We start from the raw sequence: 18,764 nt of genomic DNA on the forward strand, positions 1-18,764 counted from the left end.
AAAAGAAACAGACTTTTTTGTACTGTACTGCTTAATGGTAAGCTCAAAAATTAGAATTTTAAATTAACTTTTCCATCTTGGCAGCAAGAGTCTACCCAGTAATACTTTAAGATTGGTGGCTTAAGAGGAATGTTTTCCTTTATACATGAAAATTCTTATTCCTGAAGAACACTCCAAGTTTTTGAAATTTCTTTTCAGAAAGATTAAAATATCCTTTCTAAACAGCCATCTTATAAAGAAGCTTTCTTACCTGGCTCGCAAGAGAGAGTATGAATGCCCAATCTTCCTGCCACTGTTCCTCTCGCAATGAGAAATGTAAACCAAAGCTTTGGGAATACCACGATTCCCACTCTTTCCAGCGTGTATAGAACCTAAAATGTTAGAGAAAGTGTGGTAAAGACAAAAATATTTATTCAACCACCATACACCTGGTGGCAATATTCAACCCTTGTAATTCTTTATCCCAACTCTGTACAGAAGGGGGAAGAAAGAGAGCATACATCAATAAAACTGGTTTCTGGGGGTTTTGTTTGGTTTTTGGGGTTTTCGTTCTTTGTTTGGGTTTGGTTGGGGTTTTTTTGTTTGTTTGGTTGGTTTTTTTAATCTTCAGGAGACTTCATTTGCTAATCTCATTTAAGAAATCACTTGGGATCACAATGCCTACAGCCAACGTGCTGTAATAGATGCAAGTTCCTAACAGGCTCCTGGCTAGTTTGATACTTGTTGCAATAGGTTTTTTTGAAGCCTTATTTAGGCTTATTTATTTTTAAGTGTTGATGTACAGGGAACAAAACCAAGACATTCCATTTCACATAAGAGGAGCTGCTCATTATTCTCATTCAAACAATACAGGTGTTCTCTGTTGTTGACCATATCATGAGCCAGTGAAGTCCAAAGTACTCGTGTATCAACTTCAGGCAGACCATGGTTGAGAGGCAGAATCTGTTTTACATCACTTTTTGGAGCAAAGAGTATGGTAATTTCACATTATATGGAATAGTTATGAAGCAGCATGGGTAAGAATCAAATATAGAAAGTAGGATTAATCCCATTTACACTGAAAGTTTTAAAGTCACAGGATTCCTGTGACTATTCCTATTTTTCTTTTTAGATTAAAATTAGCATTTTTGTATGCTAGTTTAGTCCTAATGTTTTATCTTTTGTAATCAATTACAAAGAAAAGTGACCTACACATTAAAAAGCAGATGCTGGCTTTTTAAAATTTTAAACTCAGGCCAATCACCACACTATGGAAAGGCCACAACTTCATATAAGGAACACGGGTTTAGTGAAGAGTGCTAAGCCAACTTTTAAACAATGGCCTTTACTGTGAATACAAAGAAACCATTCTAATGTTCAGCTTATTAAAAAAGTCATTGAAATGAACTCATTTAATTAAAATCTGAGAAAATTAACAGAGAGTGAGTGTGTGTGGAAGAAACCTTTCCTATGCTTTCAGTAAGGATGTAATCATCCTAAAATCTTGGTGCCTAGAGCAGCTGTCACCAACCAGGCTGGCTTTCCCAAGTAGAGCTAAAACCTTTCCATGGCTTAAAACACCTATCAGTAAGACATTTTGGTAGGTCTATGTGCTCACTCACAGTAATACATCTCCAGGGAATCTTCTGGATCTATCTACATTCCAGTTTCCATCCAAATACATCAACTGCTTCCATCTTTGCAGCTGATAGATATTTTGCCCATTTTCCCCCAGAAATGTCTAACCAAACACCTTGTGCTAAATGAATTAATTGCTAGGTCTCCTGAAAGAAGTTTAATCAGATTCTGCTAAAAAAACCAACCAAATTAAAAAAAAAAACAAAACCAAAGAAACAAACAAAAAACCACCCATAAAAACCACACACAACTAAGAGGAAAAAAAACCTGCCCCACAAAAGCTCTACTGTGGAAGTGTTTTCCTAAAGAAGTTTCTTCTTTGAGTTAGCCAGACACAGTTATCTGTAGATGTTCACAGGAGGTAGCCTTGTAGACAGAAGTCAAGGCTCAAGATTTTGATCTCATTTAAAACAAAACTTTTCAGTTTAACACAAGAGAACTGAACGCATCCGTAAAAAAAAAAAATCTGAAAGCCAACTTAGGGCATATATGCCTGTTCTCCAACAAAAGCTAACGGTGGAATACAAAAAGGGACAAACTAGTAAACTAAATAAGTGCAGTAATTTAAAAGGCAACTCAAAAAGACTCCACAGGCCAGAGCCTCTGGGAACTTCACTACTGAGCTTTTTCCGAGTACCAGACACTAGCCTGTCTCTAGTAAATAGATTCTTCTTTGTTCAGCATCTAAACAAACATAACAAAATGAGGCCAAATGAGTTACATGAGTGTTCCATGTCTGACTATAAAAATACCCTCTGTAAGCGTCTTTGTGAAGGCTTTGAAGAACAATTCCATTAGGTAAAAGTTTAAGCATACTGTTGTTCAGACTAGTGATTGCATTTAACTGCCTATTCCTTCAGCAACTATCATTAGAGCCAGCGACATCGATGTCGCTTCCTATCTGCTACACGTCCTACCCCACAAAATTAAAAGTAAATGTATCTTGGCCAACACAGAATCTATACAGCAGGTATAGTATGTATAGGATGATCAATTTACAACAGAACTTAGCTGAAAGACTTCTACTAATTTTTCCAATGACAAACTAGCAAGTAAGATTATCCAGACTGAAGGTAGGCAACTGTATTCAAACAACTAAAGGAACACATGAATCAGTTAAAAAAAAAATCTGTGCTTTCAGTAAGGATAAAGATTAAGTAAATTCAGAGTAAAATGCAAATTCTGTCTAGAACATGAACTAAAAAGCTTAACCAGATTTAATACACTCTAAATAATGAGTGTTATGTTAGCTACAACAGTTAACACTAACATTTTGAAAGATTGGTTTAAACCTCAATAGTTTGCAGCATGTTTCTGGATACCATGCTTGGTTTTGTTACCATAAAGAACAAAACCTGATCTATCACACATTTCTGTTCTGGCCTCAGGGGAACTGCTTGTGATGCCAGGGACATTCCTGCGTGGTTGAGATGCACACTCCATGATAAACAACTCTAAAGTAGCGACAGATCCATTCGGAGACAGGTTCTCGGGAGAACTGTTACTGAAGCACCACTTGACTGAATCCAGCTCTGGATGCTAATTTTTGGGAGTTTTCTCCAAACAGCAGGCAGCTGGGGACAGTAATCACAAAAGCTACTTATAAGTAGCCCCAAAATTAACCTTTGCTGTTGACTTCCTGTACAGCACAGAGCAAGGGGACAGGCTCCTTCTCTAGTATGCCTGCTCATAGTGTTTCTCATCCTTGACTACAAGAACATAAGAAATCTAATCGCCTGTGTCCTACATGATTAGTCTTTATCAATCTCTTCCCTTAGTCCCATTACACACTTGAGAGCTGGTGGACACCACTGGGGTGTCTTACACAACTGTAAGAATCTTTCCTCTAGCAGAGGCAAACCACAGTTATTGGACTAAAGCAGGTTGCCAGTGTAAAACAACAAAAGTTGTTTTACAGAATGGTAAATTAGTTCTATGGCCAAATGACAGCACTAGTTAAATGTCAACGCTCTGCTTTACTGCCATTATTTTAGCAGGCAGAACAGGAACAAAAAGAGCAATACCGAATAAAGCTGTAACTAAGCAGATGGAATGAAAATACTGAAAAGTTTATACAGGAATGAAAGGCTATCTTCCATCAACGATCTTCTGCAAAGCTTCCACCAACAGCAGCAAGGCATGGCATGTGCATGATTTACATTGCAAGTAAATTCCAGTCTTAACTGTGGTTAGCGCACTCTTGACAAGCACACAGCATAAAACATTTTACTCTGTTTTAAGTGCTCTTTGCTGAATATCACATACCATCACTGAGTTCGGAATGTCCAAGTTTCCAGTGCTTGCATTTAAAATACACTAGATCTAGATTACTGCGTGAATCATGCTGTGACTCAACATCTTTGAGGCACACAATCCACAGCAAATTTGGGAGTGGTGGTTGTGTTTCTTTTTAATACTATACTACTATCAACTACTATGCTACATGGAAAGCTATCTTTAAAGTTGACATAAAAACTAACTTACCAATGTGAGCAGTCATGTAAACTGTCATGAAGAGCTTTCCGCAGCACTGAATCCTTGTCGTAAATGCCCCAAGTGGCTTGTAGTACTGAATCAAGCAGGCAGTCCCCTGCAGTCCGATTCCAAAGTGCATATAATCTGCTGTCCAAGCGCGTACCCAGTTCCAGTGACCAGTTAATAATGGGAGATTCCTCTTCTAGCTCTGCAACATGACAATAACCTCTTTTAAAACCTATATTCATCTGAAGTCTCAGAGAATCTGAACAGCACAGTAATGGCATAATCTCAACAATTTACCCATTTACATGAATAAAACTAAGTTTTCCTTCATACTACAAAAATAGGTGAACTACAATGGCTAAAGGCATTCTTTGGGAAAATACTGTCAATAAAAGAAGAAAAAAAACCAAAACAAAACAAACCATAGCCTTAAACAAAGCATCACATCATTTGTTTGAGGATTACTACTGAAGTGGAAAGATTTGTTCGGTTTTCTTTAAAGAGCTTGTGACTTAAAACTGTAAAGCTTTAAAAATCTTTAAAATTCAAAGATACTTTACAAACATAATTTCTACAGACTCCATTCTGTCTCTGCCTCATAAATGGACCGTAATAATTCCAGGGCAAAGATTAACTTGAAAGCATAAAATCTATATTTAAAACAAATTCAAGCAACAAAGCCACACATATGCACACACGCACTTTTTGTTTTTAATAACTTAAATATTCTCTAATGAAAAGCAAGGAGAGATTCTAGCCATTCTCAGAGCACTGAGGAACAGACTTTTTAGCACGGCCTGTACCAATAGGACAAGGGGTAACTGTTTTAAACTAAAAGGGGGTAGATTCAGACTAGATAAAAGGAAGATTTTTTTTTTTTTTTTTTTTTTTTTACACTGAAGGTGGTGAAACACTGGCCCAGGTTGCCCAGAGAGGTGGTAGATGCCCATCCCTGGTAACACTCAAGGTCAGGTTGGACGGGGCTCTGAGCAACCTGATCTGGTTGAAGATGTCCCTGCTTATGGCAGGGGGGTTGGACCAGATGACCTTTAAAGGTCCCTCCCAACCCAAACCATTCTGTGATTCATTTACCTTTCTGAACATCTCTATCAAGTACTTCGTCAAATAACTTTTCTTGGACTGTGGACGGTAAGTCTTCAATATCTGGAAAAATAGAAAGCAAATACAATGAAGTCACTTAATGTTACTGTGAAGAGACACATTACCAGCTGATGCTCAGGAGAACTTACGCAACAGCTTTTGCCCCATCAACCCTAATTGTCTCCTTGGAAAAGCTGCTATTATTTTCACATCTGTCATTTGTGGCTGCAGGCTTCATAGAGCACACTGAAGTACATCGGTATCTCAGACTGACTATCATACCTTTTATGCAGAAAGGATCATCACAGCACACGTAGGGTGAGAATGGCTATCTCTGAAGGAGAAAGTGAACTAGAGAATCGGGGGGGGGGGGGAGGGGGGGGGGTGTATTTTCAACTCTACTATATTTAGGACAGCTTCAATCCTAAGCAGTAGTCTTCCACCCATCTGAATGACTTCCCCTGCCCAGTCTCCCCCAATGGACAGGTACAGTTTGCCAAGAGACTTGTTCTTGTACAGAACATCCAATTTCTTAGTCTTTCATGCAGACTTCAACAAAATAGTTCAGAGAATCCCAATGGTCTGCAGAACACAGTTTGCAGGTTAGAAAACAAGAAATGGGAAAACTATTGACCTATGACACAGAAAATGCCACTACTGACAACTGTTCCAAGAGCTTTACAGACAAAATCTGCAACTGTGGATCTACCATTATTAAAAAAAAAAAGGGGGGGGGGGGGATTGCGTAATGGGCAAAACGCTTGTGACTCCTGTATCACGTAAAATAAACACGTTCGAAAACTCAAACATTTGCTACACCTTAAAGATCTGCTCATGGCCTGCATTTCAATACAGGATAAGTAGTGAAGGGTGGCTAGGCAGATCTGCAACTAGAGAAACTTTGCTAGCTTCAGCACAATTGTGAATCTTAAATAAGGGAGTAAATCGAACAGTTAAACAGAAACATCTAGTATCCCTTCAGGCGGATAATGACTGGGCTCTAAGTGGTATTTCAAGGGCACAAAGATCTCTTCTTAACTCCAGTGTCGGATCTGCCAGTCCTGCTCGGATGTCCAATAACCTCGGGCTTCTAGAAGTGAAGTCCACATTTAGGCACATGAGCTGCTACTGAAGCATACTATTGTTTGGTGCAGGCAGGGCGTTGTGGAGTGGTCTTTTTTTTTTTTTTTGTATGATTGTTCTTTTAAACTAAAATTGGATTACAGTGGCCAGCAATCAATTTAAAAGTTTTGCACTCTAATGTCTGTGCATTGGCTCTTTGGGAGGATCCTATCCATTTATTTGAAAGATTGAGTGGAAACTGGTTCCTAAACTACACCATACAGGTAGTATCTGAACAGGATTGTGTGATTTATACCACTACCCTTGGAAATGCTGTCTTGAGACCAACTGCTAACTGTTGGCTACAAAAGACATTCGGTTGACTAAGTGTGATGGAAGTGGAAATACCTTGACAGTCTTGATGTACAGAAGCTTTTGAACATTCTTATTACTTAATTATTTCATGGCTATTACGTATGTCAAAAAGCTGCACAGGGGTTTAAGATGTGTCTCTTGAAAATACTGAACAAATTCCTCAGTTCTGGCAAGAGCAATATTTCTCACGTGTGTTACAAAATCGTTCTGTTGCCCCTCTTTCCCTTCTCTCCCCCAAACAGCAATGAAGTGTTAGTCTCTAGACACTTTGTACACCCACGCCGTCTGCCTCTCATAGGTGACCCATGCCCAATAAGACTGAACACAACATCTCAAACAGATAGTTGTAGACAAGTGGTAAATATTATCCAGACTTTTTGAAGAGGAGGAGATGAAGCCACACTCAACCAAAGAGGTTCCAAATACAATTCTTACAATGCTTCTGCTTTATAAAAATGACAAACAGATCTGCTGATTAGTACAGTTTCCATCTACACATTTCCTTACCTCTGGTAGCATTTCTATTAAAGGAAACAGCTACTGAAAATTAAAAGTCTAATAGCTTTTTGTTAATAGACAAACATTCTCTTGATCACGGAGTACCTCAAAAGTATTCACAAAGTGCTATTGCTATAACCAGGTACAAATGCAAAGAATAGCTCTGGGCCTTAACAGAGAGGACTGAAAGCTAACACAGCTATGTGAAAAGTCTTATTAGAGCTCAGAAATGCCTGGGCTCCAATCTTAACTTTAAACACAGCTTTGCCTTACAGTACACCACTTTTCTTCAATTTCCTTGTGTCTGAAGAGGACAATAGATGTTCACTTCACAGGAACAACGTATGGGTTGAAGTGTGCAAAAACTGAGTGTTAATAAGCAAATTCAACTACTAGATCTGACCTAAGCTATTAAAACTTAATACATAAAACTGATCCACGCACACCACTACCATCAGAAAGTCAAAGCATACACCCCAAACAAGCAATTCTCAGCTAGGTTACCAAAAAAAAAAAAAAAAAAAAAAAAAAAAATCTTCCATCAGTAAGAAGAATTTTGTAACTACCTGCAGGTAACGTAAATGTTACAAGGTCAGTCAGAAAATAGCAAGCAAAGTCTCCCTTTCGTTGATGAAGAGATGCAGCAATTTCACGACGAATTTGTTCTGTGACCTCGGGACACACCATGGCAGGAATGCATTTCGCTGCATGTTGTGATACCTGTAACATAGCACAGTTACTGCACTCAGGATTATTTCTAGTTAAAAATGAAGACTTAGGAGCGATAACCACCAGCAGACAGTGTTTTGTTAGCAAGTAATGCAACAGAAGTATAAATACTGGTACCCTGAAAGATTAAATGTTTAGTGACTCTCAATGAATTAGTGTCTCATTTGTCATGTAGCTGATAACATAAAGCTGGTTAAAAACCTCTTTAAATCAAAGTAGTGAATTAACAGGTAACCAATTCCAGCAGGAAAAGGAAAGAAAAAAAAAATAGATAAGAGCCAGATAACAATAGGAAATATACCTCAAATCTTACGCATGAGCCCAAGTCTACATTTAACGAAGAACTTCATTACCACAGTACAAGACAGCTTCGTACAAAGAATCTTCCCAAAAACTAGTAAGCTAAGATACGTATATTTCTCCAGATTCTAACCATCACCGGCAGCAGGAACTTATTCAATGATACAGAGCAAGTAACACAGGGATGACACTGGATATATATATTAAAAAAAAAAAAAGGGGCAACAACTTTAAGACACATTTTCCCTAGTTAATATCCTAGCAAAGGAAAGTATCACTGTGGCTCAAACACTACTAAGCATTTTCACAAATGGTATGCTGAGTAAGTATTCCTAGAAACTGAAACAAAACCAAACAGGAAAAATCTAAGACAGTATTTCAGCAAATTAACTTGTTTTTAAATGTATAACTCCATCCACCCAGACAGCCATGTAAACAGTACAAAACTACTGATCTTAACCATATATACTATTCCCAAGGCTTTAGCCACATTTGTCTTGCTTCATCGACTCTTTTTAATTACTAAACCCTACACATTCCATCATCCTTATGCGCTTCTCAGGCACATTACTTTTCTCAGGAGCACACACTTTGAGAATTGCATTAAGCATCAAAAGCGGGAAGACTCAGAATAAAAATTTGGCTCTGATCAGGTGAGGAACCAGAAATCTCAGATGAAGAAAACAGACAAAAAAAACCCAAACACACAGAATTATTTATGGGCCTAGTAAGAGGGCAAAGACGGAGGAGGGCAAAGACCACCAGAAGTGAGGTGAACCGTACAATATACAAGGAAATGGAACATGCAAGAGCAAGGAGACCACAGAGAGGAACCAACCAGTCTATAAAATAGGCCAAGAGTGGAAAAAATGCAGCAATTTTGCAAAGCAAGAAATTTGCCTTAATCTAGAAAAGAAACTCCCAAGAAAACCAGGGAAGAAAGACTAGGTAGACTTACTCATTAACAAAACTCAGAAAAAACTACACTGTCATTGATCTCAGTGTTTTGCGTTCAGGGTATTTCCTCTCCCCCACCCAAAGCACAGGAAGTCTCACAATAGCTCACTTCCACCGCCACGAAGGTCAGAATGTGGCCAACACCACTCGTTAAGGAGAAAACTAAACGTCCTCAAGACCACCACATACATATTGTCTTAAAGTAAACTCGGTTCTTAAGTAGAAACATCAAAGGCACAAAGCAGCAATTCATGTATTCTAATAATATTAGCCTCTATCTTTTAGCAAATAAAGTTACATGTCACTGGCTGCAAACAATGGTACAGTTACATAAGGTTCCTATTCAACCCATGCAAGGGCCAAAGTAACTCACCTCCGTAAGCAAAATTGCTAGCATATCTTGTCTCTGAAAGCGTATCGCCAGATGTACAAGCGTGTACCCAACATCAAAAGCAGAAGGGCGATTTAGCAGGCGTACTTCATCTGCAGTAAGCTGGCGGGCAATATCTCCTCCTGATGACTTGTAAGCTTCAACAGCAGCTAAATCACCTTCTACAACTCCTGAAAAAAAAAAAAATACAACTCATTTTAGCTTGTCAATGAGCCGCTCTGGATCAAACCACCTTATTTAACACAGTTTACCTCTATCTATTCCGATACAGACCTAACATACAAGGATCAACTGCATACCAAGAAACTTGCAAATTTTTATTTCTTTTTTTAAACAGAAGACTACAAAATATTTACTTACCTCAGCTCCTGGACCATTTCCACCATCCAAACTAGTTGGAAGATACAGCAGATCAAAAGCCAGCTATGAAGCTATGAAGTGGTGCTGAGGACCCTTGATGAAATACCTAGCATAACGTATTCACTAGCCTTTCATTTGAGCAGCAGTACTGAGGGGAAAGTCGTTCATTCATAGTACAGAGATTAGTTTGATTATTATATCTTCCCTTTTAACTCATCTTAAAAACAAATTACTGGATCTAAGAAATAGATCTATTAAAAGGTTTTTGGAATAAAAGGGTTTTTTTTCCCCAAAAAAATATAGTTTAAAACTGTGTTGGAAGAGGCTACAGAGCACAAAGTTTCTCTTCAGCTCACCATCTCTGCTATTAATTGAATTTATGCAGTTATCATTCAGGGTAGTCTATTAAAACTGAATTAAATAGAAATTACACACACACACAGTGTGTACTTTCTAAAGCAAGATGGGGGAGGGGGGAACCCTAACGTCTTCTAGAGTCCCTGGGAATCTCTAACTTCTGTACCATGCTTCATTATCAAGATCATTTAATGCTGAACACATTCCTTAGCTGCAATTATCAGAATACACCATCAACAAGATGTTAACAGTATCAGTTCCAATATAAGACTTCCTAAATTTGGAAATTCCTTCAAATATAAAGATTCTATTTTAGATATATGCTTCATAAGAGAACAGTGTAATGCTGAATTGAGGAAACAGAAAAGTGATCTTAAAGCCATCTTTAATAGAGAGGTAAATATAATACTTCTAACTCACTATTGAGAAGCAGCCCTATCTGCAGCAGCTCGAGAACAGAAGAGTAAGAGCGCAGACCACAAATGAGAAAACCCTCTCCCCTGTTTTCTGTAGCTAGGCCTCCTTGCCAGCTCCTAAGAGTCAGCAGCTGAGCAGAGGCCAGAGGCTGGAAATTGAGACTTAAGTCTGTCCTTTACTCAATTTACTTACCAAGACTCAAAAATTGATCAGAAGGGAAAGAGGTAAGTCTCAATCAGGGCGCTCACTCCATTCAGGATGAAGATTCAAACAACAGACCAAAAACAAAACCACACACACACACCCCTGCCCCCCCCCCCCCCCCCCCAAAAAAGCCAAACCACCACAAAAACACCCCCAAACCACCAAAAAGCCCCACAAAACCAAAAAACCCGACGCAACAAGCTAACAAACTGTACTGCCTACTACCAGAGAAGCACACTAACCGCTGGGTCGCTGGTTAATCCAGGATTTAGGAAAGCATTCTTAGCTTGGCCAAAAAGTCTTATCATTTTCAACGCTGAGATTATAAAGCTTTCAGAAGAAACGCAGGGGGGGAAATGGATTATCGATGCAAGACATTTCTCTACAAAGTTATCAGCTCTGCTTAGTAAGCCTCTACAGATAGAAGTTAGATTATTCATTTCAACGGTGGTGTAAAGCAGAGAAGTTCCAGAATACAAACCCAACTGCAAATCTCAGTCATACAACATCTACCCATTCATCAAGGACTGAAAAGTCCTAACAGGCCAGAGCAGACTGAAAACAATACAGGATGACAATTTCTTAGCTTTCTGATGCATGTTTCTGGTCTGCCTGTACAGGAAGACATTCCCGTTCCACTCCAGCATTAACGTCTCATTCTGCTTGAGTGCCCACTTGTGTATTCACCCCAGATGAGTTAAAGAACTAGTTTGACAAGAGTTATTGTCTGTCCAATTTTAGTTCTTGTTCCATAAGAGTTAGAATTTTGCTGATGAAAAAATATTTTATATAAAGAAAGGAGCTGCTACTGATGGAGAAAAGCTACTTCAGTGAAGGGAAACGAACACTGAAAATTCATTGGTTTTCAAGACGTTCTCCAAAACATGCATCAAAGGAATGCAACATGGGATGTGCGACCAACATAGCTGTGCTCCTGTTGCAACACTTCTGCTTCTGGATGGAACTTAAAACGTACCAAAGCAAAAGGTACGGTTTTGTCAATATATGCTGTACCCGTAACAAGAATGCCAAGTGTGGCATTTTATTTCCATGCAGTCGCATTTATGCCACTGATAAGGCAATACCAAGGCTGCTTGTGGTATATCATTCCAACCAAATGTAGCAAACTGACTCGTTGGGGGGGTTTTTTGTGTAGATATGTATGTATACATAGACTCAAAGTCAGACAATTTCTCATGACCCACCCTCTTAAAACAAGCCGTACTACAGCTTTGGCACAAGGTCACCTGTTAGCAAACACCCAAGAATCCACAGGGAAAGAAGAATCTTGATAGAAGAGCAGATTCTCTGCTACCTTATGACACCTTTAATTTTTTATTATTATATTAATTTAGAAAAGACATCTTGTTAAAGACCAATAGCCACTTCATACCCTTTTATATTTTAACCACTTCTATTGACAGGGCAAAGATTCCAGCTACCATGTCTGCACCTTCCACCACACCACCCAATGACAAACATACCAAAGACCACCCAGGACTGGTAGGTAGCCACTCTGACAATCCAAATACCCCAGACTGATTTCAAAATTCAAATAAACATCCCCAAAATGGTCTTTCAATGACAATCAGCCCCAAATCATCCTAACAGTTCCAGTCAGCCAGCCTGTCAAGTACACACTACACAGTAGTAAAATGCTACTACAGCCTTAAGTCAGTGCCGGATCAATTCATATTTGTCATTATTCTTTTAAGCCCCCACCCTCAGCTGCTAAGGCAACTTATTACCATCCCACTCGTAACCAAGCCTCAGCAACAACTGAGGTCTAAGACTGATGCTGAGAAGCAGTCATGTGAGGTCTGGCAATGCCTTCAAGCACTAACTACTACAAGCTGCAACAAGGATCCAAATCAGTGACATGTGCTGCACGCAGCACTGCCAGTTCTTGCAGTTTATTCCCACGTCTTGCAATACTTGACATTCCTAAAAGCCCCATGTCCTAGAATTAATTACTAAAATTGTTATATAAGATGTCATTTAAAAAGTACATTTCTAAACCTCACTGATGAAGTTTAAGCTAAAGATCAATACATACATCAAAAACAGGCAAACTGTATATGCTTTCTAGGCCTTATTTTAAAAAAATGGAGACTGTAAGTGTGTTTTAGGTATAGGGTTGGCAATACTTTATCTAGAAGTGAAGAACAGTGGCGGCGTGCTAAATGACACATCAAACTAGCACAGTTACAGCTCATGAGGGATGGTGATGTGACCACGTGCATGCATCATATGTGGTCATCCTCTACTCCTTAATCCAAACAGCGAAGTGACTATTTATGGGAGAGAGAGAGAGAGGGGTGGGGGGAAGGAAAAAAAGGCATCAGGAAATTTTTAGATCAAGTCCAGACAAACTCCCTTCTGGATGCACTAATCGTTTTGTAACTCAGTCTCAACAGATAAACGTGACACACAAAATCAAACCATACAGAGCTCATGCTGCAGATTTTTTTTGCACAGAGCCCATTACAAGTCTGTTTCCTTATAAGAAGCTTCCTCTTGCAAACCTGCTGCATGCTCTAATGTCTGGTACTAACCTGCACTGAAATACTGTGACCCAAGGACCCAGAGCATCACTACTGCAAGGCCTATACTCCGTGGGGATTACAAACCTCTTTGGCCCCTCTTAGCCACAGCAAGAAAGTCCAAATTTCTCTTTACTCATTCTACCAAATATCTACTCCATTTTAGCCGCTTCAAAAGAACAGGGAAAATTCCTGACAGCTCGTCAGGTACCAGCCTGTTTACAGTGCCAGTCAGTACAATCCAAGGCTGCAGTGAACACTGAGCAAAAAATATAGTAGTAACAGGCAGAGTGCCAGAAATCTGAACCAGAAAACAAAAATCTTGCCCCAAAACTATGGGGTAAACATGCAACATTCATAAGAACTGCCTGCAATTCCTAAATTCAGTATCACCACTCCAAAATGAGGTCTTAATATGCTTTTATTGACAATAGAAGGCACGTTCCTACAATGGCTTTGATTTCTGTCAGATGAATGAGAGCCTCCAATTCATTAAGTTTATTTAAATAAAGCTTAACAAAACACTATTTACAAGAAATACGACAGAAATATTTACTAATGTTATAATTCGCTACATTTCATAACACACAAGTGCCTGATTACTTACACAAGCAGCCTTTGAATCGTCTTCTGATACAGTGCCATGCCAGTTGGATTATTCCCCACTGACACCCACTGCATTCCTCAGACTGTTAAAATGTCAAAAGGAAGAGTGGCATTTGCCTGAAGATTGTTCACACAGCACCCATGAGCGCTCCAGCAGCCAGACCTCTTGCGAGGGCATAGCTCTGATTAGTTACAAGAGCTACACAAATGCAAACAGATCCTTATGACCCAACAGCCACTTCTGATCCACAGCAAGAATAGCTTTTAAGTGGACTCCAGAAATGTTAGTTCGGTATTATTGCAACTGAAGACACCAGTCTGTGCCCCCCGCCCCCCAAAGCTGTGCTTTGCTTAATGCACAAACACATGACTATAGCCTGACATCCTAAGTGACAGGACAGAATGCCAAGTGCTGCACCCAAGTCACGAGAAAATACAAGTGCAAGTTAGTATTCTGCATTTACAGGTTCAACTGTGTTCCCATTTGCAATTCAGGCATTTCCTTTTATTGGAATATTCTTTCACAGCACCAGGAGCCAAGGCTTTTTCTAGTAAAGCCCCGACTCTTACAGACAGCACAGATTGGGAATATGCAGTCTCAGTATACATGAGAAGATACATGATAGAGATTAAGAAGGTTATTTAAAAAGACTAAATTTAAAAAAACATTCATCAGCCAATAACAGCTATTTGTGCCATCTTGATCCTGCATTTTTCCTGCTACAACCATTACAACCATCTTCTTTATTAGATATCAGATGCTACCTTTGCTCACATTAAATAAGCTCATAATTAGCCTAGCTGCTAAAACCAAACTACTTCAGCTAAGGTGCTATTAAATTTATTCTTTAGAATTTGTAAATATTTATAGGGTTTAGTGCAGTCAAGTAAACTTGGAAAATATGAAAGAGCTTACAAGCATATCTAGAAAAACTAAATCCTGTTTGCCCTAATTGCACAGTCCCAATGACTTTGAACAGCCGGATGTAAAAGTTTCCGGAGAAACTACTATTGCAGCAGCCTTTATTTATTTCACTATCTTTCTGATAGTTCTGGAGCACACTGGCTGGCACAACTTGCAAATGAAATAGGCAAATTCTTTCAAATAGACCGATGCAGTTCTGCCAGTTTTTGACAGGGCAGCAGAGAGGCTGGGGAGACAGAAGCGGGCAGGAGCACTGCCTTAGCGGGTCAGGACAGGGGCCACCAGCTCCACGAGCAGTACCCAACAACAGCGAGGCTTAAATATGCAGCAAGAGACTAAAAGCAAGTAAGAACAGAGAATACTAACCCTCACTTCAACTACCTTTGCTGTCAATTTAGTTAAAGGTTCTTCAACAATACTTCAGTTGAACTGCTGTGGAGACAAATGAGCAATTGCAGAGCAGCAAAAAGCAGCAGGTCAGACAGCCTACAGGAGCTGATTCTGCAGTAGGCTCCTCGCCCTCAAAAACTGTAAAAGCACCATGGTATAAGAGGCACATACGCAGTCTCGCATATGCTACAGGGCAGGCATTCTAAATCTTTGAAAAGGTTAAACAGGATTAAGCTGAAATGAAACAAGCAAAACCAAAGAGAATTAATTTCAATAACATAACTGCTACAATAAATACAAAATTTTTTTGCTAAACTAATGGAAGAGTGTGAAGATGCCTCTGTTTAGATAAAATATCTAAAGAACAACCCAAAGATTCAAGATTTCTTTGATTCAAGGAGGTAGCAATGCTACTGTAAACAACACATTCTCACATTTGAGTAGGCTACAAAAGGAAACACTTCATCTTAAGGAGGTCATTGTGCCTCCAATGTGGGACAATTGTCATCAACTTCACTATTCCTTGAACTGCTTGGTAAGAGAGGGCAAATTTCCCTAACAACCAAATTACACATTTTAAAAGGCTGAAGCAGAGACAGATCCCTCTGTAACATACACCAGATCCAAAACACGGAGCTCTGTGCTGCTTCTCTTCTGCTACAGACGCAACTCTTAAGTCGTCTACGTCATACACGCGCTCTCATTTACTCATCTACAGACCGATCCTAAGACTGGTTTAAGTGCCAAGGTGACATTCCAGCAAGTGAGGGGCTGATCAACTGACACATTAAAACCTAATTCTGACACTTGTTGAAAATCCTACTGCTCCTCTAGCGTTGAGAGTGCCGAGGAGCTGTGGTTTGACCATGCAAGCTGTAGCATTCTCTGGAGCTCAGCCCTCACCCTCTTCCAACTATTCACCAGGGGCACATCAGGTGGCCATAAAGAAAGTTATATTATCAGTAACTACTCCGTTTCAGCATTTCGAGCACCAAAAACATTCAGCCTGAGAACAATTTCTCCTCAGAGAGGAACAACTCCTTTGCAAGCAAATATGACATCAATTAATACAAAAGAGAGGGATTGTCTGAAAAACCTTTATGGGCCTCTAACCACACCCTTCAGCTCATTCTCCTGTTTTTTCATTTCCAGGACCTCCCTTGTAAGTATTAGCACACAATCAGCAGCAGATCACTCTAGGTAATGACAGCTTGAGACAGAACCTTCTGTGTACTGTTTTTTTTTTTTTAAATTCTTCAAGCTCAGCAACTTGCACCAGCTTAAAAATAAGTAAATAACTTCCAAGACAACACGTACTTTAAACTTGAAGCCATTCAAAGCATGACAGTGTGACTATCGCCTATTCTTTTTTCCATGCAAACAGCTCTTACCCCTGCATACAGTCCATGCAGTATGTTTCTAACATATCATCACAAGACAAAGCAGCACACACGTGAGAAGAACTGTCAAAAGATGTCCTTATCCCCTCCATCTGTCAGAAGTATCCACACCCCTTGTGCATTAAAGACCAATTGGTTGTTCACAGGGTTGCACCCTAAAGGGAGGCTGGACAGTGGGAAGTCATTAATTATATTAAAGTTAACCATCCATGCTTCCAAGGTAAGTTTAAATAACTATTTTTAACTTGATCATTTATTCAATTATTTTTAGCATAAAATATCACTGAGCCTTTAAAAAAAGAAGTCAAGAGACCAAAATAAAAGTGTGTTTCAGGAGTTAAGATTTTCTACCAATAAGTAAGGCATGCAGCATTTTACCTACTCTGAAAGATACGCGCACACACACAAATGTAAAGTAGTTATGATAGAACATATGTATAGGACACAGATGACAGCACAACAAGATTTCTTATCCACGTGAAAGTTTTAAGCTTACATCACTGTTACCTGGCACAGCAGACAAGTATGCCAAGTCATGCTTCTCAGTATCGCAAAGGAACGGGGGAAGGAGGCCAGGCTGTACAGCTCACACCAGGGACTCTCCCCTCCCAACAGGCACTGTTTGCCATATTTAGCCAAGGCCAGCATGGCAGGTAATCACCTGTCAGTGATTAATTCATGCTATACTTCCCCGAACAGTTCAAGCCAGCCTAAACTGACACCAGCAAGGAACTCCAGCGGCTTGTTCCCACCCGTGCACTTCCTACTCCCTTACTACAGCATAAACAACCCCAGCAAGGTTTATCTGTACCAGGGATGTGATAAGGAAACCAGTCTGGGTTTACTAAAACAGCAAAACAAACAAACAAAACAACCACCACACCCCCCACAAAAATATCCCCTAATCAAGCTCATCAAGCTTCATTTTTAGCAAGATTAGTTTGCAGACGCACTTCATTGTACGTTGGCATGCAAACGTGCCTGGAGAAGGACAGAAACAAGCAGCTACGAGGACCACTCTGGGTGGCAGTGCCAGCTGAAAGCCCCATGGTACGTCAGCCCCTTCAAACTGCCTTTATTGTCAGTGAAGGGCCACATGCTCTGCAAGACACAGATCAGGAGGTGGCCTCCATCTCTCCTGCAGCCGCAGAGCAGTCTGGGACACTGCCCAGCCAACTTCATACCTAGATCTGGACAGAACGACTCTCCTTTCCCACAGGGTTTGTGAATGTTTGGGTTAACACCTCTGGCACTATTTCAGAGAACTGAAGGGAGACAAGGACAGAGGGGAAAAACACCCTGCAAGAGAGATAAAGTAGTCAACAAAAGAAAAACTAAGCAGACACGTATGTAGGAATACTAGGAATGAACTAACAGTCCTTTTAAGGATGTACTGCAAAACAAGATTCATTACAGAGTGCTCTAAATATTTTGGATTTAAGAAACACACTCATAGTTGTTTCTTTCACACAGCTAAGAAGAACGCGTGTCTACTTGGCCTTGGAGCCACCATCCCCAGCAACCGAAGTCTGGCCCATGATGGTAGTAGCTACCTTACTGACCTGAACCAAAAGAGCATGCTCTCTTGCAGCAGTTTTAATAAGCAGGACTGGAGGAGAAATGAAAAGAAAAAATGCAGTTTACTTTTAATCTGTGGGCTACAGTTCAAGCTCAGGAGTTAAAGACACAACCCAAGAATCTCCAGCAGTGCCCTGCAGCAACCACACTCTGCTAGCACCACTGGAAAACCCAGCCCTGAAGTGCCAGGAGAGGGGAAGCTTCAGCAAGTACTGAAGTGTAAGCCCCAAGCAAACTCTGAACGCGAGAAAGGTTTTATGGTCATGACCATCTTCATCCATTTGTACTACTTAAATCCACAGCCAGCTGTAACCAGCTTCACCGGGCCCCACAGCAGCACTGCTCTTCTTACACATCAGATTCCCTAAGCCCCACAGGCCACCAAACCTCTCTTACAGTCTCTGTGGCAAAGATACCATGAGTTATGTTTAAAATAAAGACAATGCAGCTTATATAGACATTAGTTTCCCCCC

At 39.9% G+C, this 18,764-nt stretch overlaps 1 protein-coding gene across 1 annotated transcript in view; it reads right to left on the reverse strand.

Annotated features, from left to right (window-relative positions):
- ZRANB1 (zinc finger RANBP2-type containing 1) overlaps window positions 1-18,764 on the reverse strand; it is a 48,799-nt gene that overhangs the window by 12,296 nt on the left and 17,739 nt on the right. The window contains exons 4-8 of the mRNA XM_075504372.1: window positions 9,494-9,681; window positions 7,701-7,854; window positions 5,191-5,262; window positions 4,102-4,300; window positions 251-371 (exon numbers count right to left, since the gene is read on the reverse strand). Of these exons, the coding sequence (XP_075360487.1) occupies window positions 251-371; window positions 4,102-4,300; window positions 5,191-5,262; window positions 7,701-7,854; window positions 9,494-9,681 (734 nt within the window). The remainder of the gene's footprint in view (window positions 1-250; window positions 372-4,101; window positions 4,301-5,190; window positions 5,263-7,700; window positions 7,855-9,493; window positions 9,682-18,764) is intronic.

Source organism: Mycteria americana, chromosome 6 (assembly GCF_035582795.1).
Source record: "Mycteria americana isolate JAX WOST 10 ecotype Jacksonville Zoo and Gardens chromosome 6, USCA_MyAme_1.0, whole genome shotgun sequence".
NCBI classification, from domain to species: Eukaryota; Metazoa; Chordata; class Aves; order Ciconiiformes; family Ciconiidae; genus Mycteria; species Mycteria americana.